The sequence below is a fragment of the Hypanus sabinus genome, chromosome 15 (assembly GCF_030144855.1).
Source record: "Hypanus sabinus isolate sHypSab1 chromosome 15, sHypSab1.hap1, whole genome shotgun sequence".
Classification (NCBI taxonomy): Eukaryota; Metazoa; Chordata; class Chondrichthyes; order Myliobatiformes; family Dasyatidae; genus Hypanus; species Hypanus sabinus.
Window position 1 is genome coordinate 11,001,093 of NC_082720.1, and position 27,980 is coordinate 11,029,072.

The window sequence follows — 27,980 nt, forward strand, 5'->3', positions numbered from 1 at the left end:
CTAAAACCCCTAACAATCCAGTGAACCTCATGCTTTCCCTGTCATGTAGTGTATTTTAACACTTCCCAGTGCTCAACCTGTCAACAATTCTGTTGGTGTGAACCTTCCATATTGCTCCTGATGGGAATTGTGCAGGTCTTATTTTAGTGTCTCATTCTGGCTGCCAGACAGTGCTACATGTTCAGCACACTAAATGTGTGGAGAATCTAGTTGCAAGTTTTAGTTTTATGTGGTAAGTGTCACAATGAATTTTTTAGTTTCCACATGGACTTCCACTTCCAAAACTCTAGGAAAATGACAAACTATCTGCCACTTGCTACACTCACTACTGAAGAATGTATGATGAGAAAATTAATGCAAGGTGAATCGTAATGGAGCTAACAATCAGGAATGCACCTTTTAATTCTGAGAGCAATCATTTACAAAAATGAAAACAAAATGACCAGACTACTTAGAAAGCACAAATGAAATTTCTGGCAAATACATATTAGGCCAAAAAGCCACCTTACATTACCATGATGAGTCCACATAACAAGATCACCAAACACAAAAGAATGTTTCTCCTTAGACACCTACACCATTTACTTCACATCAACCCTAGGCTGGAGCGTTTTCAAAGCGTTATTTCCAAAGTCATTTTAGGCAGAAAAATACACGAAATACCAGTTCTGAAGCAAATCATCCACTATTAGAATGGTAGTTGAAACACATTTCAATCAAAGGGCAACAGAATAAAAATAAACATGGTCAGGTGAGTACAACAGTTTCATCAAAATTCTATACTTCCAACAGTACTGCATGAACAATTTCAGTATTCAAGTTCCCATTGAGTAAACTAACTTCACAACAGTTCAGCGCAGAAACAAGATGTTTATGTTTACTGTTCAAACACATCATTAACTCAGATTATTTTCTACTCATGGAAGTTAACAGCCAGATTTCCAGGCAGTTGAAGTTTTAAAGTCAGCATACACATTTGCACCTTCTAGCCTACTTGTTAAAATATTCTATAAGGCCAGTCTATCAAGCCTTTGGGCGTGGTTGCATTTATCATTGTCTTATACTAATGAGCAAGATATTTTCACCCCGGATGAACAGTTGTTTCAGGTGCCTTTGAGAAACCTGCTGATAATCCACCTTGGTTTTTTTACTTTTCTGTTTCTCGCTTGCATGAGACCTTGTCCCCAAGCCCACCTGTTTGGAACTCCTCTTCAACAGATCACAACCTGCAGCTTTGCTCTGCAGAGGCAGGTTTATAGTGTCCAAAGTTTGTTGCGTAGGTTCTGCTGTAACACTACAGCTCAGACTTTTGCTGTTATCCAGTCCAACTTCCCTATCCACAATCCTCTTTGGGAACGAGCCAGTTTGTTCTGTAGTCTTGGAAATGGGTTCCTCACCTTTGGATTCTTGAAGCCTTAGCCGATCAAAAAGCTGCAAGTGAAAAGTAAATCCAGTGGTGTATTTATATAGTGACTGATGACTTTAGTGGAAAATAATAAACAAAATGATGCACTATGTTTGACAGAGCAGATTGTGCATGAGTTAGAGAAAAACTGAGACTTACAGTTATCCCCAAATGTCATTCCTTATGCTAGAAGTGGAAGATTGTCTTTGCATCACATATGTACATAAAGACAGTTCAAGGATCAGAGAGTAGAACATAAAAACTTGACACAAGAAATAATAGTCTTTGTTTAAAGGAAACAATACTACTTACCCTGCCAACCGTGAGCACTGGTTCATTGTAAAAAGCTTTCCCAAGAATGGGTTTCCTGAAGGTCTCATCTACATCAACAAGTGCCTGGGAAAAGAAGCCAATGTGGAATTTGAGAATCCCCAGGTTGGAAACAAAATGAAGTGACATCACTACCACCAAGCAACAGGCTGGTGCCACAGTATGGTCATAGCCAACCTGACACCAGTTCCAAGAAATCTTTAGATTCCTTGAGGAAGGGAATTCTGAAATCAAACCCCATTGATTCCCGAACAAGTCTCAGTTATAGCTTCTGCTCAAGAGTCCATTTATCAAGCTGAACTTAAAGCAGTTTATCATGAATTCCTGCATTTACATCACTCTGCTCCAGTGGTATGTCTTCAACATTAGCCCAAGTCACTTGCTGTGAGGAAAGATACCGTTTTTGCAGATTTGTCATATGCTAAATCAGCCTTGCATCTTGACACACAGCTTCATCTGGTCCCAGTACCGCTGGCTGTGCCTTGGTGTATAATGACATATTGATTTAAATGCTGGGTTAACATTAAGTGGCTAGGATTGCTAATCAGGTGTCAGTTCAAATCCCACCTTGGCCTCGGGAGTTGGGTCATGAGGCACAGAAACAGCCCGTTTAGCCTAACACACCCATTCTGCCCTCTTAACATTCCACACACTAATCCCACTTATGCCATGGCCTTCTATGTTTTGAAATTCAAGTACTTATCTAGAGACTTCTTCCATATTGAGAGCATCTGCCTCTACCACCACCTCAGGATTCCTGGTTCAGATTCTAACCACCCTTGAGTGGAAAACATTCTCTCTAAATCCACTCTAAATTTTCTACCCCTTACCTTAAACCTGTGCCCTTGTGTCTAAAACACTTTCACCTCAGGAAAAAACATTTTAATCTTTATCCTTGTTGATAATCTCCAAATTTCATGAACCACTATCGGTTCACCCCTTCACCTCCCATTTTCCTTAAATCTGTTATTAAATAATTCTAGAATTAAAATTACTGCTCTTTAATGGGAAGGGAATCTGCTGTTCCCAAGGTAACTGGTGTGTTACCAGATTCTCACTGACTGCTCTCACAAGCTACTATCTGTTCAAGGGGTAACTTTGAATGGCTTTATCACCACTCCCCATGTACAAATAAAGAGGAAGTTGCAAATACTCCTCATCTTGGACCTAGTGCATACAATTGCCTAGGAATATTGGTGTCCTCAGGAGCTCCTGTGTAATATGTCTAGGTCCTTTTGGGAGAGGGAGTAAACTGGGAAGGCTGGACTGAAAGACAGCGAATAAATGTTTGTGAATAAAGCTTCACACCAGTGATATTGGTTAAAAGAGAGGATGGTTTGCAAAAAGCAAATATTACCATATTCCAGAATTTATCAAATGCCACCAAGAATCCTGAGCAAACACCCCGAAGTCCTTTGAAAGTCCTGATGTGGACACTAATCTTTATTCTGTCCTGGACACACCGATAGAGTTCACCCAGAGGACTTCCTTCATGAACTGTGTGAAAAATAAAACACATCCAGAATTAGCTGCAGGTGTAACTATGCAACTCAGTGAAACATTTAAAATGTGCATCACCACTTCAACCAATATTTCACAACATTGCATGGTCTAACTAATCTCACACTTAAATGACCAATGAACTGAACATTGGGCTCATTAGACCATGCAGACCATAAAGGCCCTGGCCTTACTACACAACTACTGGCTTTAGTTCTGCTCTGCAAATTAAAGTAAAACAACGATCTTTGACCACTGTGAGCAAAACGGGAAAAGGCCCCTAAATTTCCTGACATGCCTACCTCAATACATCCCAAAGAAATAGTAGTATTCTAAAGGGACGAAGAGACAACTTGGCTGACAAGGTAAGTCAAAGACAGCATAAAAGGAATATAAAAGTGGATAAATCTCCGATCCTGACAGGATATTCCCTAGGACCTTGAGGGAAGTTAGTGTAGAAATAGCAGGAGGTCTGACAGAAATATTTCAAATGTCATTAGAAACAGGGATGGTGCTAGAGGATTGGCGTATTGTTCATGTTGTTCAATTGTTTAAAAAGGGTTCTAAGTAAACCTAGCAATTATAGGCCTGTAAGTTTGACGTCAGTGGTGGGTAAGTTAATGGAAAGTATTCTTAGAGATGGTATATATAATTATCTGGATAGACAGGATCTGATTAGGAACAGTCAACATGGATTTGTACGTGGAAGGTCATGTTTGACAAATCTTACTGAATTTTTTGAAGACATTACTAGGAAAGATGATGAGGGTAAAGCAGTGGATATTGTCTATGTGGTCTTCAGTAAGGCCTTTGACAAGGTTCCACATGGAAGGTTAGTTACGAAGGTTCAGTCGTTAGGTATTAATATTGAAGTAGTAAAATGGATTCAACAGTGGCTAGATGGGAGATGCCAGAGAGTAGTGGTGGATAACTGTCTGTCAGGTTGGAGGCTGGTGACTAGTGGTGTGCCTCAGGGATCTGTACTGGGTCCAATGTTGTTTGTCATACATATTAATGATCTGGATGATGGGATGGTAAATTGGATTAGTAAGTATGCAGATGATACTAAGATAGGTGGCATTGTGGATAATGAAGCAGGTTTTCAAAGCTTGCAGAGAGATTTAGCCCAGTTAGAAGAGTGGGCTGAAAGATAGCAGATGGGTTTAATGCTGTTAAGTGTGAGGTGCTACATCTTGATAGGAATAAATCAAAATAGGACATACACGGTAAATGGTATGGCATTGAAGAATGCAGTACAACAGAGTGATCTAGGAATAATGGTGTATGGTTCCCTGAAGGTGGAATCTCATGTGGATAGGGTGGTGAAGAAAGCTTTTGGTATGCTGGCCTTTATAAATCAGAGCATTGAGTATAGGAGTTGGGATGTAATGTTAAAATTGTACAAGGCATTGGTAAGGCTGAATTTGGAGTATTGTGTACAGTTCTGGTCACTGAATTACAGGAAAGATGTCAACAAAAGAGAGAGAGTACAGAGGAGATTTACTAGAATGCTACCTGGGTTTCAGTACCTAAGTTACAGAGAAAGGTTGAACAAGTTAGGTCTTTATTTTTTGGAGCGCAGAAGGTTGAGGGGGGACTTGATAGAGGTATTTAAAATTATGAGGGGGATAGAGTTGACGTGGATAAGCTTTTTCAATTGAGAGTAGGGGAGATTCAAACAAGAGGACATGAGTTGAGAGTTAGGGGACAGAAGTTTAGGGGGTAACACAAGGGGAAATTTTTTTACTCAGAGAGTGGTAGCTGTGTGGAACGAGCATCCAGTAGAAGTGGTAGAGGCAGGTTCGCTATTGTCATTTAAAGTAAAATTGGATAGGTATATGGACAGGAAAGGAATGGAGGGTTATGGGCTGAGTGTAGGTCGGTGGGACTAGATGAGAGTAAGCGTTCGGCATGGACTAGAAGCGCCAAGATGGCCTGTTTCCGTGCTGCAATTGTTATATGGTTATAAGTTATACGGTTAAAGCAAAAGAAAAGGCTTATGAGTCGAGAGTGGGTAGTGGACCTCTGGAAAATGATGCTGAAAGGATAGCAATGGGTAACAAAAAAAAAAGACGAATTTAACAAGTACATTGCTAGTGCCTTCACTGTGTAAGAAATTCACTACGTCAGAAAATCAAGAGTGTCAGAGCAGAAGAGAGTGTAGTTATTATTAATTAGGAGAAGGTCTTAAGGTAGTGGTGATCTTTCAAGAATCACTAAATTCTTGAATGGTTCTGGACAACTGGAAAATTGCAAATGTCATTCCACTCACTCAGGAAGGAGAAAAAAGACAGGAAATTATAGACCTGAATTCCATAGTTAGGAAGATGTTGGCGTCCTTTAAGCATAAGGTTTCGGCGTACTTGAAGGCAAATGATAAAATAGGCCAAAGTCTTCATTTAGCCTAAATTAGCATTTTGTGAGCAGTTTTAGATCATAAGACATAGGAGCAGAATTTGGCATTCAGCCAATGACCTCTGCTCCGCCAATCCATCATGGCTGATTTAATAGGCCCTCTTAACCTCATTCTACTGCTTTATCCCTGTCATATTTGATGCCCTCAGTAATCAAGAACCTATCAACTGCCACCTTAAATATACAGAATGACCTGACCAGCACACGTCTGTGGCAATGAATTCACCAGTCCTCATAAGCTAACGCTTTCATTCCTGGGATCATTCTCGTGCACCTGCTCTGGACTCACTCCAAAGACAGCACATCCTTTCTTCGGTAAGAGGCCCAAAAATGCTCACAATACTCCAAATGTGGTCTGACCAATAACTTATAAAGCCTCAGCATTACATCCTCGCTTTTGTGTCCTAGTCCTCCCAAAATGAATGCTAACATTGTATTTGCCTTCCTTACCACCGACTCAACCTGCAAGTTAACCTTCAGAGAATCCTGCATGAGGACTCGAAAGTCCCTTTGCACTTCTGATTTTTGAATTTTCTCCCCTTTTAGAAAATAGTCTAAACCTTTATTCCTTCTGGCAAAGTTTAAGACTATGCAGTTCTTTACACTATGTTCCATTTGCCACTTCTTTGCCCATTCCCCTAATCTGCCCAAGTCCTTCTGCAGACATCCTGCTTCCTTCACACCACCTGCCCCTCCACCTATCTTCCTATCATCTGCAAACTTGGCCACAAAGCCATCAATTCCATCATCCAAATCACTGACATATAACGTGAAAAGAAGTGGTCCAAACATCAACCCCTGCAGCACACCATTAGTCACAAGCAGCCAAACAGAAAAGGCCCCTTTACTCCCACTCATTGGCTCCTGCCAATCAGCCAATTTTCTATCCATGCTAATGCTTTTCCTGTAACACCATGGGCTCTTACCTTGTTAAAAAGCTTCATGTGTGGCACTTTGTCAAAGGCTTTTTGAAAACCCAAATAAACAACCAGAATCTGGCTCCTCTGGCTATCCTACCTGATATTCCCTCAAAGAATTCCAGCAGATTTGTCAGGCAAAATTTCCCTTTTAGAAAACCATGCTGACTTAGGCCTATTTTATCATGCACTTCCAAATACTCCAAAACCTTAGTAGGCTCCAACACCTTCCCAACCATTGTCAGGCTAACTGGCAAAACCTTATCCTTAACAGTAGGCTCCAACACCTTCCCAACCATTGTCAGGCTAACTGGCCTACAGCTTATTTTCTTCTGCACTCCTCCCTTCTTAAAGAGTGGGTGACATTTGCAATTTTGCATTTCTCAGGAACCATTCCAGAGTCTAGTGATTCTTGAAAGATCATTACTAATGCCTCCACGATCTCTTCAGCCACCTCTTTCAGAACCGTGGGGTATAATCCATCTGATCCAGGTGACTTCAGACTTTTCAGCTTCCAAAGCACTTTCTCCATAGTAATAGCAATGGCACTCATTTCTGTCCCCTTGCATTTCAGGCATTCTGCTGGTGTCTTGCATTCTGCAGTGTGAAGACTGACACAATATACTTCTTAATTTCATCCTCCATTTCTTTGACCCCCACTACCTCTCCAGCATCAGTTTCCAGCAGTCTTGATGTTCACTCTGGTCTCTCTTATACTCTATATACATCTGAAAAGAACTTTCTGGATCCTCTTTTACATTACTGGTTAGCTTATCTTCATATTTCAACTTTTCTCTCTTAATGCCTGTTTAGTTGTCTTCTGTTGGTTTTTTAAGGCTTCCAATTCTCTACCTCTCTTGGGATCCAGCACCAACCTGATTTTCACTCTTCTATCTCCCAACATAATTTGTAACCCACACACTGGTTACTATTCAGAAGCCTGTATTCATCTTCCATCAGGGTCTTTTTACCTTCGCCTTTTTTTAACTCCACCCACAAGGATTCTATATCTTCCAATCCTATGTCACGTCTTCCTAAGGATTTGATTTAAATTTTTACCAACAGAGCCACCCAACCTCTTCTGCCTACCTACCCGTCCTTTCGATAGAATGTGTATCCTTGATTGTTAAGCTCCCACCTATGATCTTCTTTCAGCCACAACACAGATGTCCACAATGTCATACAGTACCTGCCAATCTCTATCTGCACTACAAGATCATCTACCTTATTCTGTATACTAGGTGCATTCAAATATACCATCTTCAGTCCTGTATTCATCACAATCTTTGATTTTGACCCCTTGTTACACTTTTAACATCCCACTGGCTGTAATTCTGTCTCACAATCTGCTTGTCTTTCCTCACCATAATTTTGGGCCCCTTATCTATGAAAGAATGTGCTGACATTGGAAAGGGTTGAGATGAAGTTCACAAAGATGATTCAGGAAATCAAAAGTTTAGTGTATGAGGAGAGTTTGATATCTGTGGGCCTGAATGGGGGGGGGGGGGGGGGTAGAGGATCTTAATGAAACCTATCACATTTTGAGAGGAGAAAGGGTGTAGAGAATATGGTTCCCATTGTGGAGGAATTTAGAATCAGAGAAGACAGCCTCAGAATAGGAAGGACTTCCCTTAGAATAGAGATCAGGAGGAATTTCTAGAGCAGATGATGGTTAACCTGTGGAATTCATTGCCACAGCAAGTCATTACGTATATTTAAAGCAGAGGTTGATAGGTTCATGATTAGTAAGGATGTCAAAGGTTACAAGGAGAACGTGGTTTCGTGGGATAATAAAAGACGGAGCAGATTCATAGGCTACATGGCCTAATTCTGCTCCTAGGTCTTGTAGACTTTCTCTCAAATGGATGAGGCCCACCTAAATCCATTTCCTTCACCTACCTCACCCTCACAAACTTATGCAACAGATGTTTACTAAGCAAAAATTGAGCTAATGTAAGGATTCATAGGGCCAAGCAGCATCTGTGGACAGAAATGGACTGTCAGCAATTGTCAAGATGAAAAGTGTTGAACCAAAATGCTGACTGTCCATTTCCCTCTACAGATAATGCTTAACTCACTGTTTTCCTGCAGCAGCTCTATTTTTGCTCCAGGTTTCAGCATCTTGTGCCTCCAAGAGTCTACTGATTTATTAATTGAGATACTGTGCAGAATAGGCCCAACCAGCCCTTTAAACCACACCGCCCAGCAATCCCCCAATTTAATCCTAGCATATCCCAGGACAATTTACAATGACCAATTAACCTATCAGGATTGTGGGAGGAAACCAGAGCACCCAGAGAAAATCCACATAGTCACAGGGAGAACGTACAACCTCCTTACAGGCTGCAGCAGGAATTGAACCCAGGTTGCCTCTAATATAAAGTGTTGTACCAACCACTACACCACACTAATCTGACCTAATGATCCAATTCATCGAACTTTCTGCTTCTAAGGGAAGAGGTCCAGGTTTATACTATCGGTTCCACAAGCACAAATAGTCAACTGGAAACAAGAGAAAATCTGAAGATGCTGGAAATCCAAGCAACACACACAAAACCTGGAAGAACTCAGCAGGCTAGATAGCATCTATGGAAAAGAGTACAGTCGACACTTCAGACTGGAGAGAAAAAGACGAGGAGTCAGTGTAAGAAGGTGGGGGAGGAGAGGAAGAAACACAAGGTGTAGGTAATGGGTGAAACTGGGGGGGGGGGGGGGTGAAGTAAAGAGCTGGGAAGTTGAGACAAATCTTTGTGGTTATTTGTTATATGTGCTCCTATATACTAGTCCAAAACAGACAACTTGAGCAGAAGTATTTTATGATTTGCAAGGCTGACAATAGAAGACTTGCACTTTTTCTCGTATTTCATAACATAGAGGGAGGATCTCCAACCCATCAAGTCTGTGCCAGTTCATGAGCAATCCCATTCTCCCACATGGACACCCAAGAAATGGAAGGTGTTGGAATTTGAAGCAACAATGTTTTGGAAGAACTCAGTACAGCATCTGCAAGAAGTTGTTGATGTTTCAGACTAAAACCCTCCATCACGGCATTATGATGCAATTTCAAAACAAAATGACAGCTCCTCTCCTCCTACAGATGCTGCTCAACCCACTGAGTTTCTTCAACAGTTATTCCATTTTCCCAGGTAATTCTCTGTAATCTATTCCCCACTTCGATTCTCCCGATTTTACCACCATCCACCTACATCAGGAACAAAGAACCTACATTTGTCTTAGGGATGTGTGAGGAAACCCATGCAGTTACAGGGGTAAATGTACAGTATAAACTTCACATTTACAGCACTGGAATTCAGATGTATCTGGGGACCCTGAGCAGTGTGGCATAACTCTGGAGCAGTGAATTAATTAGGTTGATTTTATAATGTAAATATGGCTAAAAAAAAGAATGAAAGGAAGACACAGTGGAGTAGCTGGTAGAAGTTTAAAGAAAGAGTGGCTTAAAAGAAATATTTTAAAATTAGAAGTTGCAATTACACAGAACTTTTTAGATTCTTGGAACAAATCAAAGTACCGCCACTCACTTTCAGTGAGTCCCCACCATTCTGCAGGAAAATCCAACAGCCAAACGATTCTTATCCTTATGCAAATCCCACAAGAAGCTGATATAACTGACCAAATCTTCTCATTTGGTGGAGCTTTGACAGTGAATGTTGCCCAGAACACAGAGCTATGTGTCCAATAGTTGAGAAACATGCCTTCTGTACTGTGGAGACATGTCTTTCTATATTATATTCAGACAAGACTACCAAGTGAGTCTAGGTGACACAGCCAATTACAAAGATGTAATGTGATGTAGAATTACATCTTATGAAGACAATCCCAATAAAGGTGAAGGAGCTGAGAGTAAACTACTGAACATCAGTTGCTGTCTCTTGCCCATGCGTACCTTTTGTTGACCAATAACGAAGCAGCCCTAAAGCTGGTCATGGAGGTGTCCATGGCCCACACCATAATGCGCTCCAGATGGAGGAGGCGAGCTGCTCCTACAGGGAAACAAAAAGCAAAGGTCAGGGCATTGAGATCAGGATATCTCCCACTGACAGTCAACCCAATACAATCACATACAGGTACTTGAAGTTTCAGACCTGAAATGGCTAAACACCAAGACTTTGAGTTCCTTTCTATTAATCTGGTTAACTGAAACTACGGTACCACCTCTGCTAACCTACCTACTCAATGACAATGACTGACCTGCTGAGATGGTGAGTTTCTAGAAATTAAGAAATGATCCCAATTGATCCACACTTGCCGGACACCAACCTCCTGAAACAGGAACACCACGCTCAGTGCTATCACAGAAAGAAATTAAGGCAGGAACCAAGATAGAACCTTAAGCATCTCAAGAGTCTCCTTGGGAAATGCAACACTTCCAATCTCTTCAAAGGGAGCACTGTGGAAAACAACAAATGGAGTGCTGAGCCTTCCAAACAGTCCACACACCTGCCCGAAAAGCACCTCTGATGTTCCACTGTAGCCTTAGCAGCCACATCAGAAACAGAGTGGAAGCAAGTCATCCATTAACCAGGGGACTGCCTAGAAATTGCTATACTACTGTATCGTTCTTCATGGTCCACATTTGCTGCAGTCACAGTTGCAAGAAAAAGTTTGTGAACCCTTTGCAATTACCTGGTTTTCTGCATTAATTACTCATAAAATGTGGTCTGATCTTTGTCTAACTCACAACAATAGACAAACTCAATCTGCCTAAATAATACACAAACAATTCAATTTCTTCTCATCAATACTGAGTACACCATTTAAAATATCACAGTCTAGGTTCTGTCAAGGTATGTGAAACCTAGGGGTATGCCTTCTACATAGCTATTTGTTCTAATCAATGAGATGAGATTGGAGGTATGGGTCACAGACCTATAAAATGACAATGTCAGGCTACTAACAGAGCTTACTCTTCTCAAGAAAGGTCTGTTTATGTGCACCATGTCTCGATCAAAACAACCCCCAGAGGACCTTAGAAGAACAACTGTAGAGATGCATGGCTATAAAAGTATTTCTAAAGACCTGAGTGTTCATCAGTCTGCAGTAAGAGAAACTGTCAACAAATGTAGGAAATTCAACACTGTTGCTATTCTCCCTTGAAGTGGGAGTGCTGCAAAGATCACACCAACAGCACAATGTGCAATGCTGAAGGAGGTGAAAAAGAACCCAAAGGTAACAGCAAAAGACTTGCAGAAATCTTTAGAACTTGCTAAAGTCTCTGTTCAAGTGTCCACAATAAGAAAAAATACTGAACAAGAATGGCATCCATGGAAAGACACCACTGCTCTCCAAAAAATACACTGTGGCACTTCAGGTTTGCAAAAGACCCCACCTGAATGTTCCACAATGCTTCTGGGACAACATTCTGTGGACAGATGAGACAAAAGTTGAACTTTCTGGCAGAAATGCACATTGCAATGTTCGGAGGTAAAAGGCACACCAACACCAAAACCTCATCCTAACCGTGAAGCATGGTGGAAGGAGCATCATGGTTTTGGGGCTGCTTTGTTGCCTCAGGGCCTGGACAACTTGCAATCGTTGGGGGAAACAATGAATTCAAAATTGCATAAAGACATTTTATAGGAGAACATTAGGGTAGTGGTCCCTCACCTGAGCTTAATAGAAGCTGGTTGATGCAATAAGACGATGATCCAAAACACAAGAGTAGTCAACAGAAATGGATTAAAAGAAGAACCATTCTTTTAATGGAAAATCAGAAGATGTAGGTGCTGGAATTGCCAAGTCAGAGTCCACACCTTAACCCAATTGAGATGCTGTGTCAAGCACTGAAGAGGGCTGTTCATGCAAGGTATCCCAGAAATATTGATGAACTGAAACAGTTTTGTAAGGAGGAATGGTCTGAAATTCCTTCTTGGCATTGTGGGAGTCTGATAAGCAGCTACAGAAACGATTGGTGGAGGTTATTGTTACTAAAGGGGGTTTACCAGTTAAATAAAGGGTTCATGTATTTTGTCCAGAATGGACTATGTATGATTAAATAATGTGTTTTAATAAAGACTTAAAAGTATAATTGTTTCTGTGTTATTAGTTTAAGCAATTGCATTTCTCTATTATTGTGACTTAGATGAAGATCAGACCACATTTTATGAGTAATAAATGCAGAAAACAGGTAACTGCAAAGGGTTCACACACTTTTGCTTGCAACTGTATATCAATTTACTCAATTTAGTAACATTTCTCCACAATTTAATACTTCCATCTAGACTACTTATGCTGTCCACCTCTGTATTCTGTAAACCTAGTTACGGGAATAGAAACCCATGTACTCAAGTTGTATAATCTTTCAGAGACATAGTCACAGCTAAGCAACGTGGTATCTGCTTATAATCTCTGGTTTGCCTTTTGATCAACCAATTTCTGAGCCACTTCAATTCCATAAACTTCAACTCTGGCTAAATTTCCCTAATTGATGATCTCAGAAAACAGTTGCTTCAAGTCCATAAAAGTCACATCATTAGATAACCTCAAAGAAACCAGATTCTTCAGGCATGCTCAGACATTATTTGAAAACAGAATCTCCAAACAATATTAAAACAGATGTCTGGCTGACAGGTCCACGTTTCCTGCTTTCCTCCCTCAACTTTCATAAAACGCGGAATGGTAAACATAACTTTCCAAAATTAAGAGAACTTTTAAAAACTATACTAAGGCACCTTCAATGTTCTCAACTAATGTTTTAAAGGCTATGAAGAAGATGCTGTGACCTTGGGGGGGTTTGTCACATTTAAGAACTTACTTTTTTTGTTTTCATTGCTGTTATTTTATTTAGTTCCTCAACCTGCTTCAGGTATTGGTTTTCTTATACTACTCTGCATACCATTTTCATTTCCATAATAAAATGACAGGCAGCCAACATTCAATACACTCCATGATACATCACACAACACATTTTTGCTAACAGTGCATTGTTTTGAGGTCTTGTGTAAACTTTTCCTCATGGTCCCTTTCTACAGCTTGCTACGTTTTCTTTTGCTGTTTATTGTGCCTCTCCCAGATACCAGTATCCACTAAGTGGTCTTGGACTTTAACTTCACTCCATTCCTTATTGCATTATTCATCCATTCCTGTTGTTTGGGCAGTAAGATCAAGATTACATCTCTTTAAGGCAGGGATTCCCAACCTGGGATCTACAGACCCCTTGGATAATGATATAGGTCAATGGCATAATAAAGGTTGGGAACCCTGCAAGGTTCTCTTTCACATTCAGCTTGTTTTTGAAGATATCTTTCTGATCTACCAAATAACCCAGTACAAAAGCATAGGTAGGGTCAGTCTCTTCCCGAGGGTAGAAGTGGCAAAAGCAAATATGATAGTGGGTTTTAAGGGGGATTTAAACAGACATGTTGGAGGAATATGGATTGTGTGCAGGCAGATGGGATCCATTTCATGTGGCTGAAGGGTCTGTTCCTGCACTCCAGTGTTCAATGTTCTGTAAAATTTTCTCTGCCTCATGTACAGAAGTCAGCAGTACCCAAATTGATTCTTGCCAGTGGTTTAAAGCTTTACACGAACTTAATCTCATTATCATTAAGAGATAAATGATCAGCCAGTCTAAGGCCGTAAACTAAATTTGTCATGTTACTCATTACTAAATCTAAATCCTTTTGGTTAGAGTTAAGAAATACTTACTGCTGCAGCAAACAGTCTTATACAATCTCCAGACACCTGTTACCTTTCAGAAATAAGCTAGTCTTCTGATTAGCAGAAAGCATAGAAATATTGAAAGAACCTTATATTATAACCATATAACAATTACAGCACGGAAACAGGCCATCTTGGCCCTTCTAGTCCGTGCCGAACGCTTACTCTCACCTAGTCCCACCTACCTGCACTCAGCCCATAACCCTCCACTCCTTTCCTGTCCATATATCTATCCAATTTTTTTCTTTAAACTGACAAAATCAAACCTGCCTCTACCACTTCTACTGGAAGCTCGTTCCACACAGCTACCACTCTGAGTAAAAAAATTTCCCCTTGTGTTACCCCCTAAACTTTTGTCCCCTAACTCTCAACTCATGTCCTCTTGTTTGAATCTCCCCTACTCTCAATGGAAAAAACCTATCCACGTCAACTCTATCTATCCTATTCATTATTTTAAATAATTTCCCCCTCAACTTTCTACGCTCCAAAGAATAAAGACCTAACTGTTCAACCTTTCTCTGTAACCTAGGTGCTGAAATCCAGGTAACATTCTAGTAAATCTCCTCTGTACTCTCTCTATTTTGTTGACATCTTTCCTATAATTCAGTGACCAGAACTGTACATAATACTCCAAATTCGGCCTTACCAATGCCTTGTACAATTTTAACATTACATCCCAACTCCTATACTCAATGCTCTGATTTATAAAGGCCAACATACCAACAGCTTCCTTCACCACCCTATCCACATGAGATTCCACCTTCACGGAACTATGCACAATTATTCCTAGATCACTCTGTTCTACATTTGTGCAAATATTCTGCAATTGTGTTCTGTAATTTCATAGCAGTTACCAGTGTTCCTTTTTTTTTAAAATGCAGCTCCATCATCTTAACTCCTTTTCCATTTCTTCTCTTGGGCTCCTCTAGCTAGTTACCTCTGAAATAGTCACTTCAGTGAAGGAGTCATAATGCACAGAAATAGGTCCTTCACCCATCCTTGTCTATACTGACCATCAAATTCCCATCCACACTAATAACATATGATCTAAAGACTTTGTCTTGGCATTTTAACTGTGTGTCTCAGACACTTAAAAGTTGTGTAAGTCTGACTCCACCACCCCTCAGGCAGGGCATTCCAAACACCCTCTGCATGAAAGACACCTCTAACATGGAGAAAAGATAACCGTCTACCATAAGCATGCCCATGATAATTCTGTACACTTTTATCAGATCCTTCTTCAGTCAAATCTGCTCAAGGAAAACAAACCTAGCCTATTTTCTCCTAATAACTGAAACATTCCATCCTCTTGGTGAATCTCCTATCATCCATACTGTGGTGACCAAAACTGGACACAATATTCCATGTGGCCTCACCAAAGTTTTATAAAACTGTACTAAGACATCCCTGCTTTTACATTCTTTGCCTCAGTGAATGAAGACAAGCATGCTTTCTTTATCACCCTAACTATCCGTTCTGCCACCTTTAGGATCCTTGAACTTGCACACCAAGATCCCTCTGCTCTTCAATACTCTCAGGACCCTATCTTTCCTAGTTCTCTTAGATGTCCCAAAAGGCATCACTTTACATTAATCAGGATTAAAGTCCATCTGCCTCCATACTGCCTAACTTGCCAGCTGATCAATATCACCTTATAGACTGTGACTATCCTCCTCAAAATCCACAATGGACTGGTGGCTTTCCCACATCAGCCCACAGGTTTGGGATGGGAACCTCGTATCATGAAGCTTTCTGCTGGGATGGTATCAGACCTTGTAGCTGTGAAAGCCAGCAATCCTGGGGCTCTCTGATCAGCTGGAAGCTGGCCAGAAGATTACACTCATGGGCACATGCAAGACAAAACCTACAACATGGACATGAAAGCCATGAGTTAAAGAATACCAAATTCAGCCAAAGCAGTTGGATGCACATTGAGAAATAGAATGAGGAGGCAAGAAAGACAAAAAAACCACAACTGTGGCAGCAAATTTAGGATGGGGACAGAAGGTGGGATAAGGTGGACAAGTTCACAGCGTTGGTCCTCACAGAGTTTCTGTGACCCAGATGCAAATGCAGATTTTCCCAAATATTTAATAGTTAAAATGATCAGGTTCATCACTTGCCCACAGGAATAAGAGCAGAAATATGTGGTTCTTAATTTGAATCTTGACCTTCCTAAATTTTTTTTTGATATCATCAAAGTAAGAGAAGTCACTGGATGCAGTATATCTGAACTTTTTAGAAAGTCTGTGATAAGGTGCCAAAATTACCGTACATGTGATGAAGTGATTAATAGACAAGAGTGGTCTAAGTTGGAGTAACGGCTAGAAAACAGTGAAAGATTTTTAAAGGATTTTTCAAGGAGGTTATCAAGAAAGTTGATGACAGAAAGGCAAAGGATGTTGTCTACATGACTTTAGTTAGGCTGTTTACTAAACCCTGCATGAGAGGCTGGTCAAGAAAATTCAGTCGCTTGGCATTCAGGATGAGGTAGTAAATTGGATTCAACATTGGCTTTGTGGAAGAAGCCAGAGAGTAGTAATAGATGGTTGCCTGTGACTAGTGGGGAATCAGTGCTGGGACCACTGTTGTTTGTCATGTATATTAATCTAGATCAGGGGCTCCCAATCTGGGGTTAACAGACCCCTCTGTTAATGGTAGGGGTCTATCGCATTAAAAAAAGTTGGGAATCCTTGATCTAGATGATAATGTTCCAAAACAATATTAAATGTTACATGGAAATATTTGTATTTTGTTAAAGAACACGTTAAGTAATAGACCACTTTTCAAATAAGAACTTCATTATTTTGTAGGTATATAGCCCAGTGCGTGAGTAAATGAAGATAACAAACAAGTGCGAAAGAACTGTGGCAAGTTCACCAAGATGCCTGGAACAACCTATCAGCTGTTTTTCTTATAAAACTGCATAACACTGTACCTAAGAGAATTAATGAAGTTTTGAAGGCAAAGGGTGGTCACACCAAATATTGATTTGATTTAGTCTTTTACTATTTACTACTGGTTTTTTTTTAAATTCATTACTTTTGAAAGCACATTCACTTTACAGATTGTTTTTACCTGTGCTTAAAACTTTTGCACAGTACTGTATACAAAATTCTGAGTGGAATAGATAGGGTTAATGCAAACATGCCTTTTCTACTGAGGTTGGGTAAGACTAGAACCAGAGGTCTTCGGTTAAGGGTGAATGGTGAAGTATTTAAGGGGAAATTTCTTCACTCGGGAGTGACTCGGGAGTGGAATGAGCTGCCAGTGGAAGTGGTGAATGTGGGTTTGATTGCAACATTTAAGGGAAGCTTGGATAAGGTATGGAGGGCCATGGTCCAGATGGGACTAAGCAGAATAACCGTTCAGCACAGACTAGACTAGCCAATTTCTGTGCTGTAGTGCTCCATAACTCTTATTTCTTTCAAGGTGATTAGTGGTGTGCCACCGGGTTCTGTATTGAGGCTTAGGTTGGCTCACAGCCAGCAACAATGATATATATGAGGTAACCAAATGTAACATACCTAAGTTTACAGATAATAGTAAAGATGAAACAGAGCCTGGGTTGCAAGGAAAATGCACAACTTTCAAGGGAATATAAAGAGACTAAATGACAAGACATCTTCTCTGGTAGAGGAAAATAGAAAGGCAAAATATTTTCTGAATAGTGAGAGTTAAAAGGTGTTGGGTGTTAAGGGAGACCTGGGTGACCTTGTACACAAATCACTAAACATCAACATACCACCAAACTCATCTGTAGTCAGCAGTCACTGTTCTGGGGAAATTGAGCATCTTACAATTAAATGCTGGCTACTTCGCCGGCTCAGGAAGCTTACTGTTGCACTCATCCCCACTGTCTGCAACCCCAAGCACAAATGCCAAGGTCGCAGCGGAAGAACTTTACAATAGCACTAGCTCTCTTCAAACAATGGTCTGGATGGTCTCTTCATCCTGGCAGATGTTCAAGGAGGCTGTCACTAACGAAGAAGACACAGGCTTTGAGAAATACACCTCATCTGTCATCAGCTACCTCAGCAAATGTATAGACAATGTTGGTACATCAACAACAGTCATCTGACAGCCCAACTATGAGCCTGGCTAAATGCAGACAGGCACACCCTATTAAAAGCTTGGGATGCTGACTCCAAGGCTGGTGATAGAACAGTTCTCATAGCAGCCAGGAGAAGCCTCTTCTTAAGCACCAAGAGGGCAAAGTCTGCCTACACACACATAGAAAGTTCAGAACATCTGTTTGAATATGATCCCTGGCACATTTGGCAGGGCATCAAACTACACAAGGATAAACAGTGTCAACTGTACCAGTGCTCCCTCCCTGAAACTCTAACCAACTTTTATGCACAATTCGAAGCATGCAACTCAATGGCAGCCATGAAAGCTACCTCCTTGCAACAGTAGCAGACACAAGAAGGACACTGAACAGTCAACCCCTGTAAGTCTGTCGGGCCAGGCAGCATCCCAAGCCAAGTACTCAAGGAGAGTGCATACCAACTTACTGACAATTTAATGGACATCTTCAACACTTCAGTCATCCAGGTTGCTGTCCCCACATGATTCCAGTTGCAATGTTAAGAACTTAGCATCTCGTAGGCCTCTTGTGACCCTGGCTATTTTGTAAGGGTCATAGCAGCTAAGACTTTGAAAAAAAGTATAGAAGCACAAATATTTTCTTATAAGATGAGCTGAGTGTGTGACATCATCCTTGGAATGCAACCTGTGCTTAACTTCCAGTCTTGTTTAGAGTAACTTGTATCATTGCTTGATTAATTGCTGTGGCTATTTCAAGGGCAGAAGGCTTTGAATGGTAAGCCTGTGCCTGTCTTTATCCTGGCATAGTGGCAATTAAAACTGTTATACAAACAATTTATGAAGCTAACGATACTCATCTGTAACAGAAACTAAGGGGATGAACCCACATGTATCTGTGTACTTGACTGCATGTATATAAAAAGAACTGTATTTGCTTCAGAAGCTGCAGACCTCCGAAGCAGCCTCTAAGAGAGTGTTTAAGGAGGGTTCTCTTGGGTAACTTGATAATAAAGAGTTAAAATTACATTCACCGTAGTACATGGTGTCTTTGCATCAGGTAGATCGAAAGAAATTTACAACACAGACACCATCCTCCCTGTACCAAAGAAGCCCATGCCTTCAGAAATCAATGACTACCACCTGATGGCACTGATACCAATCATCATAGAATGCTCTGAACAGCTGATAATGGCACACATCAAAACTCCGTTCCTGTCACATTGGACACTCATCGACAGAACCGCTCTGCAACAGAAGGCATATCACCTTGACCTGACACACCTAGAAAGCAAGGATACTTATGTCAGAATGCTGATTCTGAATCAGCATTCAAAACTATTGTCCCACACACCTTGATGAACAAATTCCTACTCCTCGGTCTAAATACATTACTGTGCAACTGAGTGTTCGATTTTCTAATGAACAGACTTCAGACAGCAAAAAGTCACAACCACTCCACCCTCCCCATCATCTTCAACATAGGTGTCTGCTAAGGCTTTCCACTGAACCCATTGCTGTACGCTCTGGTCACATGTGACTGCATGGACAAACCTCTAAGCAATCACATCAAGTTCACCAAGGACATGAAAATGGTAGGGCTAATCACCAACAATGAGACAACCTGCAGAGAGGAAATGGAAGAGCTTGAGACCTGGTACCAAGCAAATAACCTCTTCCTTAATGTCAATAAAACAAAGGAGATGGTCATCAACTTCAGGAGAACTTGTACCACTCACATCCCCCTTTACATGGGTGTCAGAGCAGTGGAAACATCACGCAAGACTCCTCATGGTCCCAGAACACATCCTTCACAGACAAGAAAGCTCAGCAATGCTTCCACTTTCTGAAGAGAGCTGGACTTTGCACATCCATACTATCATTTTTCAGATGTACAGCAGAGAGCATCCTGACGAGCTTCATCACCGCTTGGTTATGAAAACTGCACTGCAATGGACATGAAGGCACTATAAAACAGGTAGTAAACTCTGCCCAACTCATCACTAGCACGAGCCTGTCCATCATTAAGGACAAACATTTTAAAAAAAGGTGCTGGAAAAGGGCCAGTAACCGCATGAAGGATCCCACCCACCCTGCTCATCGACTATTTGTCCCAATCCCCTCAGGGAGGAAGTTTATGTAACATCCACATCAGACTCAAAAACAATTACTTCCCCAAGCAGCAAGGCTTCTCAACACCCTCACCCACCAGCTCCACCACTACTTTATTACTTCTTGTCAGTCACCCTAGCGTCACTTTAATGGGTATATATATTATCATATGTAATCATACTTATGTTTTTAATATTATTGTGGTCTTTATCTTTTGTGGGTTTTTAATGCTGTATCGGATCAATTATTTCATCCTCCTTTACACATATGTAAAGAAAATAACATTAAAGAATCTTGAATTAGGATTGTTGACTTATTCTGTAATGTGATTTGAATAAACACAATTAACGCAAAGCTCTAGTAAAGCCAGACCTGGACAGTCTATAGTGTTAGGATCATAGAACCATAGAGTAATACAGCACTGAAAAAGAACCTTTGACCCAACTCGTCCATGTCTATCAAAGTATCCGCCTAAGTGAGTTCCATTTGCCCCTGCCCCATTTGGCCCATCTTTTAACCCAAAAAATATAGTTGCTACTGAGGGAGAGCTGCTGAGGATCTGGGTCCTGGGTTGGTGGGTTTGTCACAAGGAAGGGAACCATAGAACATTACAGCACAGAAAGGAAGACTGCTTTCTCAGTTTACAAATAAAAAGATACAAAATTCTTAGTGACTTGACAGAGTTGATGAGAAAATGATAGAGGCATCAAGGGAACAGTGAGATGGTGGGATTGCACTGTAGACCAGCATAGACTCAAGTAACCAAATTGCCTCCTTCCACCTCACAAATATCAAACTGTGTTTAGACTGAACTATCCAACTATTCCAAGATAATTTTCATTATCTCTGCTTTAACTATAACATCGTTATCTAATTCTCTTAATTTGTAACTGATGGTTTGAACATACTTTATGTGATTGTCTATTTGTTCTTTGTGGTAATTATTCACAGCTGTATGATTACATCATCATTCAGTCAAGAACTTTCTCCTTGTTAACTCTGCTTCTGGCGCTTGCTGTGTTCATTTAGATTAATTTCCCAGATTATGATGGTTAATACATTTCAAATAGCGATCTCATACTGCAGTTTGGTAGTTGTGAAACACCTTTGATGCAAGAACCTAAGAAGCAGTGGGAGAAGGCCATTCAGCCCCTTCAAGTCTACTCTGCTATTGAATAAGTATTCAAGAGCTCAAATAAAAGAGGATCTTGGGAAGACTAGGATTTTATTCCTTGGAGTGTAGGAGGTGTATATAATTATGAGGAACAGAAATAGAATGAATGCAGTCTTTCTCTCAGGGAAAGGGAATTATAAATTAGAGGGCATGGTTTTAAGGTGATAGAGGGAAAGATTTCAAAGGGCAGGTGGCTATCACTGACACATGTGAAATATGTTTTGCAGCAGTACATTGCAATACATAATAAAAATAGCTATACAATAGGATATACAATTAAAAATTAAATAAGTTGTGCAAAAAGAAAACATAAAAGAAAGATGAAAGTAGTGCTCATGGCTTCACTGTCCATTCAGAAATCTGATGCCGAAGGGGAAGAAGCTGTTCCTAAAATGTCGAATGTGCTCTTCAGGCTCCTGTACCACCTCCTCAATGGTAGCAATGAGAAGAGGACATGTCCTGGGTGATGGGAGTCCTTAATGACAGATCCCACCTTTTTGGAGATGTTCTGGATGCTGGGGAGGATACTGCATATGATGGAGCGGACTGAGTTTGCAACTTTCTGCAGCTTTTCCCAATCCTGTGCAGGTTTTGATGCAACCACGTAGAAGGCTGTCCACAGTACATCAGTAGAAATTTGCAAGAGCCTTTGATGACATACCAACTCTTCTCAAACTGTTGCTGCACCTGCTTGGTAAGTGCATTAATATGCTGGTCCCAGGATAAGCCTTCAGAGATGTTAACACCCAGGAATTTGAAACAGCTCACTCTTTCCACTGCTGATACCTCAATGAAGACAGCTGTGTGTTCCTTCAACTTCTCCTTGCCAGCCCACAATCAATTTCTTGGTCTTACTGACGTTAAGTGCAAGGCTGTCAATTGTGACACCACTGAAGTAGCTGATTTATCTCACTCCTGTATGCTTCTTTGCCCAACAGCTGAAATTCTGTCAACAATAGTTATATCATCAGAAAATTTATAAATGCTATTTGAGATTTGGTGAAGATGTGCCAGCAAACTATTCTCCAGGCAACATCCTTCAAATAGCCAAGCTCTTTACCATTATTTCACTTTCTCTTTTTTGTCTTGGGTTTCAGAAACTGTTGGAGCCTGTGGCTTACAGTTTGGAATCTAATCGAATATTTAGTGCTCAGTTACCCCCAGAGATAACTGAGAGCACAAGCTGCATCATGAAGAAGACCATGAGGTCACGAAGAACTCCATTTCGAAGTGTCGAGGAAGAGTGAAGCATTGAGGCAGATGCAGGAGACCAGCACTCGTTTCCCACCAAGGCCACAGGTCGACAGCTGTTGATAGCGGGGTCAGGGGTGTATGGGCCCAGCATGACGGTTGCTCTTCACAGAAGGACTGAGTTTGTCCTGCCACCCTCTTCAATGTCGACAGAAGGATGTTTTCAAAATTCCAAGAGTTATGTGATGATTAGACTGCAGTTTATTTTGGTCTCTTTCAGTTTTCAGTGCTTTCTTTCTTGTTGCTGATTAGCGGTTGGACAATATGTTATTTTTTTGTGCAAGGGAGGAGTTGGGGATTTGGGGTCTGATGTTCTGCTGCTGTTCTTCTGTGTGAGTGATCTGTTAGTTTTTGGTGTCTGAGAGAGGGGGCTGGGGGATTTGATGCTAGTGTTGCTGTTCCTTTCTATGAGTGAAGGGGTTGTGGGTTTTATTGCTATTGTCGCTTTTTTTGTGAGGGTTTGTATTTCTTTTTCATGTGGGGGGGTTGTCTTCTTCAAAAACAAAAACAAGTTTTTTTCAGTATTTCATGGTTATCTAGAGAAGACAAACATCAGTTGCATACTTTGACAATAAAGTATACCTTTGAACCTTTGAGCTGTGCCTTGGCACACAATCATTGGTGTAGAGAGCACAACAACAGGCTACATCCTCAAGCTGCACCAGTGCTGACTGTCAGCAAGATTATATTTTTCATCTGTACTGTGATCTCCCGGTGAGCAGGTCAAGGATCCTGTTGCAGAGTGAGATAGAGGCCCAGGATTTGAAGTATGTTGGTTGGTACTGAGGGTATGATGGTGTTGAATCCTGGTGCAGCCTGGTGTAAGTATTACTATTGTCCAGGTGATCCAAGGCTGGGTGGAGAGCCAGAGCGATTGCATCCGCTACAGATCTATTGTGGTGACAGGCGAATTGCAACAGGTTAATGTCCTTCCTTAGGCAGAAATTAATTTTGGCCATGACTGACCAAGAAAGCACTTCATCACAGTAGACGTGAATGCAGTTAGGCAATAGTTGAAGTAAATCAACATGTACAAACAAGCTGGATGAACTCAGCAGGTCAGGCAGCATCCGTTGAAATAAGCAGTCAAAGTTTCGGGCCAAGACCCTTCGTCAGGTCTTGGCCCGAAATGTTGATTGCTCATTTCAATGGATACTGCCCAACCTGAGTTCATCCAGCTTGTTTGATGTGTTGATTTGACCACAGCATTTGCAGTGTACTTTGTGTTTAATAGTTGAGGCAGCTAACCATGCTCTTCTAGGGTACTGGTATGACTGTCACCATTTTGAAGCCTGTCAGGACAGCAGTGAAAGAATGATTTCCTTTAACATTTCTGCCAACTGGTTGGAATGGGTTTTCAGAGCCCTGTCAGGTAGACCATCAAAGTTTTATGCCTTGCGAGGGTTCACCCTCATGAAAGATATTCTGATGTCAGTCTCTGACACATTTCACAGGATCACCAGATGCCACAGGGATTTTCACCAGTCTAATTTTATTCTCCCTTTCAAATCATGCATAGAAGGCATTTAACCTGTCTTGGAGTGAAGCATCACAGCCACTCACAGTGCTGGGTTTTATTTTGTAAGAAGCAATGGCCCACAAACCCTGCCAGTGCTGACCCACATCCAATTCCATCTCTAACCTCAATCAGAATTATTTTCTTGCTCTTAAAATAGCCTTCCATAGGTTGTACCCAGACTTCTTGTGTAGTTCTGGATTCCCAATCCTGAATGCACTGTTCTACTGTGCAAAAATGCCACAGATCCCGCCCTCAGCAGACTACGAATCTCCTGGTTGATCCATAGTTTTTGATTTGGGTATGACCGGCGTGTCCTAGAGCACACACATTCATCCATATAGGTCTTGATGAAGTAGATGACAACTGCAGCATATTCATTCAGATTCGAAGATGAATGCCTGAATATTGTTCAGTCCACCAACTCAAACTAGTCCTGTAGACTCTCCTCTGGCTCCCTTGACCATATATACCTTCTTGGTCCTTACTACTGTTGCTGCAGTCTTTAGTCTCTGCCAACTCGCCAGCAGCAGAATTACAGCCAGATGATCAGACTTTCTACATACAATGGGCACCTGGATTGAGCAGCCAGACAGAGGTTGAGGGTGTAACATTTAAGACACTTAGACAGATACATGGATAGAAAAGAGTTAGAGGTCCATGGATTTTCTTAAAACTATCTTAACATAATTATATACGACATGATCTATCTCAATGGTGTATTGTGAAGGGTTAATTTGCCTGCCAATTGAAAGCCAGTTCCTCCGCACTGGTTGCCGACTGACCCATTGAAAGGATGTAGCAATTCTCTTCTTCCATTGACTCCTTTTTGTGCCACAGCACCGGCCTCCAGTTCTGGGCATTCAGGGGTAAAATAATAGCACAAGCAAAAGCATCGGTCTCTATTCACTAGGGGCTACCTTTCAGGCTGGTTCATGACCAGAGCTGACTTTTACCTAAAACCAGCATGAAAAAGTCCTGACCTAACTACTCTGCATTGGCTTCCTGTATCTTTTAGAATTGATTTTAAAGTTGTCTTACTTGTTTTTAAAGCTCTTAATGGCCTGGAACCAGGACATAAAAGGTTTTGTTTTATAACCCTGTTCAAACTCTCAGGTCTTCTTCCACTGGTCTCTTAAATTTAAACAAGCTCTCTCAAAAGATCATTGGCAGGTCTTCTTTCCTGAACCACAATCCTAAACTGTGGAATGCAATACCTAAAGCTATAAGGGATACAGAACTAACTGCCGTTTTTAAACACCTACTCAAAACCTACATTTTGAATCTTGCTTTTAACTAACATCTTTTTGTCTTTTATTTGCACTTCATCCCATTGTGAAGTACTCTGAACTACATTACCTTTGTCTATAAATAAATTATTATTATTTGTTTGGTGTCTCTAAATCTGTACTCGAAGTCCAAAAGAATGAGGAGAGATTTCATTGAAAGCCGAAACAGTGGGCAGAGAGAGGATGTTTCATCAGCAGGATGTCAGGGCACTGCCTTAGAATAAATGAAAGTCCCTTAGAATAAATGAAAGTCCCTTGGAAACGGAGGTGAGCTGGGAGTTTTTTCAGCAGGAGGGTGATGAATCTGTGGAAATCATCCGCACAGAGGAAAGTGGAGGCCAAGTCATCAAGTGTATTTGAGGCAGAGAATGTCAGGTTGTTGATTGGTGAGAAGCCGGGAAAATAAGGTTGTTAAAACTCAGGCTTGATTGAATGGTGAGGCAGACTCAATGGCATAATTCTGCTCTTACATTTCAGTCCTAACAGACTTGTGCTTTATTTTGAGACCGTGCCCCCTAATTCTACCATCTGCTGCAAGGCGAGAACACCCCACGAGTGTGCGGGCCCCGACACGCTGCCCCTGCCGCCCACCCGGCCTCTACTCACGGGCCATCCTGGTCATCACGTTCTTGGGGGCGCGGTCCCTCCGGCGGCATCGCGGCTTCTCCTCGCTGTCCGGCTGCGCCACCATCAGCTTCTTGAGCCGCTCGATCCTCTCGGGGTCGGAGGCAGCCCGCGCTGCGCGGCGGCTGCCGCGGGTTCGGGCCGGGCCCGGGCCTGGGCCTGGGCCTGGGCCCGGGGTGCGGGCGCGGGACCGCCGCTGCAGGAACGACTCGTACTCGGCCACGTTGTTAAAAGTGCGCACGGACGGGAAGGGCAGTGGCGGCGGCCGCGGGCTGTACAACGCCAGGTACGGGTCGAAGTGCGGGGAGCTGACGTCAAGCAGCCCCCCGCCCACATCACCGTCAGGCTCGCTCTCACCGGCGGCCGCCGACCCCGGCCCGCTCCGGGGCTCCGCCATCTTCTCACAGCTCCCGCTCTCGCTCTGCAGCCTGGGTAATCGGCCCTCGCTGGAATAGAGCACTTTCCAAGCCGCCATCTTTAAATTGCGGGCGTTACGCATAATATTTTCAGTACTGTAATGCCTGCCTTCTGCAAGCCAGCCAGGTCAAGTCTAATTCTAGCGACGTGAGTCTACAGCGGAAGTATATTAACGTGGTAAAAATTATATTAAAAATTAATACCACGTGGTAACGTGGTAAAAGGGTTTTGTGCTGAGACCCTTCGGGACTAGAAAGGAACGAAGAGTAAAAGACTGGGGATCTAGGAGAAGGAGGATAGCTGGAGGTTAATGGGTGAAACCAGGTGGGTAGTAAAGATAGAACCGGAAAATAGGGAATCTGATAGGAGAGGAGTGGTGACCATAGGAGGACCAGTGGGAGCTGATAGGCAGGTAAGAGGCCAGAGTGAGGAATATAGGGGAGAGGAAGGGATTTTTTTTAAAAAAAAGGGATAACATGTTAAAATGGATATTCGTACCTTCAGGCTGGAGGTTACCCAGACAGAATACAAGATTTGCTCCTCCACCCTGAGGGTGACCTCCGGAATTAAAATGTACGGCTACTATAGGAGTATAAAAGTTGAGATTGTTTGCTGTGTAATCAAAATTATGTAGTCTGAGTTTGCTATTTGCTATGCATGTACCCAATTTAGTAGGAGAATGAAATCTTAGGAATGTAGAAGACAATGGTGTGTTAATGAGAGGAAGCTAAAAGATGTAAATTATATAGTCTGAGTTTGCTATTTGCTATGCATGTACCCAATTTAGTAGGAGAATGAAATATTAAGAATATAGAAGACAATGGTGGGTTAATGAGAGGTAGCTAAGAGACGTCGATTAGAACATGATTAAGTCAATGGGTAGAAACAATAGTGGCGGATGTACGTGCGGTACGCAACTATAGACCGATTGCATATGCTAATGCAACTAAACCAGAAGATTGCTATAAAACATGCTATGTCCAAGGATCGGTGGGCAATCAGCGACTGTCTCAGCTTTGATTTGCAAATTAAAGTTTAACCCTTCTTGAAGAATCTTCTGCGTCTCCTGGTCATTTGTGCGGCACGAAGAACCACGACACGACCTGGAAGTTCCGATTTTGGAGGATGGAGAAGAGGTGCTCAGTGAAACAGTCCCCACATTTACGACGGGTGTCCCCATTATAGATGAGGGTGCATCGGGAGCAGGAGTAGCAGAGCACAATAGACAACCCCAGTAGATTCGCAGGTGAAGTGTTGCCTCAGCTGGAGGGGAGGGCTGTTTGGGGCCCTGAATGGAGGTGAG

General features: G+C 41.7%; 1 protein-coding gene across 1 annotated transcript; it reads right to left on the reverse strand.

Annotated features, from left to right (window-relative positions):
• Window positions 1–372: 372 nt before the first annotated feature.
• Window positions 373–27,629, reverse strand: lsm11 (LSM11, U7 small nuclear RNA associated). Its single transcript, XM_059989987.1, has 4 exons — window positions 26,243–27,629; window positions 3,093–3,232; window positions 1,718–1,801; window positions 373–1,431 (listed from the first exon to the last, which is right to left on the reverse strand). The coding sequence occupies exons 1-4, from the start codon at window positions 26,757–26,759 to the stop codon at window positions 1,051–1,053; spliced, it is 1,122 nt and encodes a 373-aa protein (XP_059845970.1). The 5' UTR covers window positions 26,760–27,629; the 3' UTR covers window positions 373–1,050.
• Window positions 27,630–27,980: the final 351 nt, after the last annotated feature.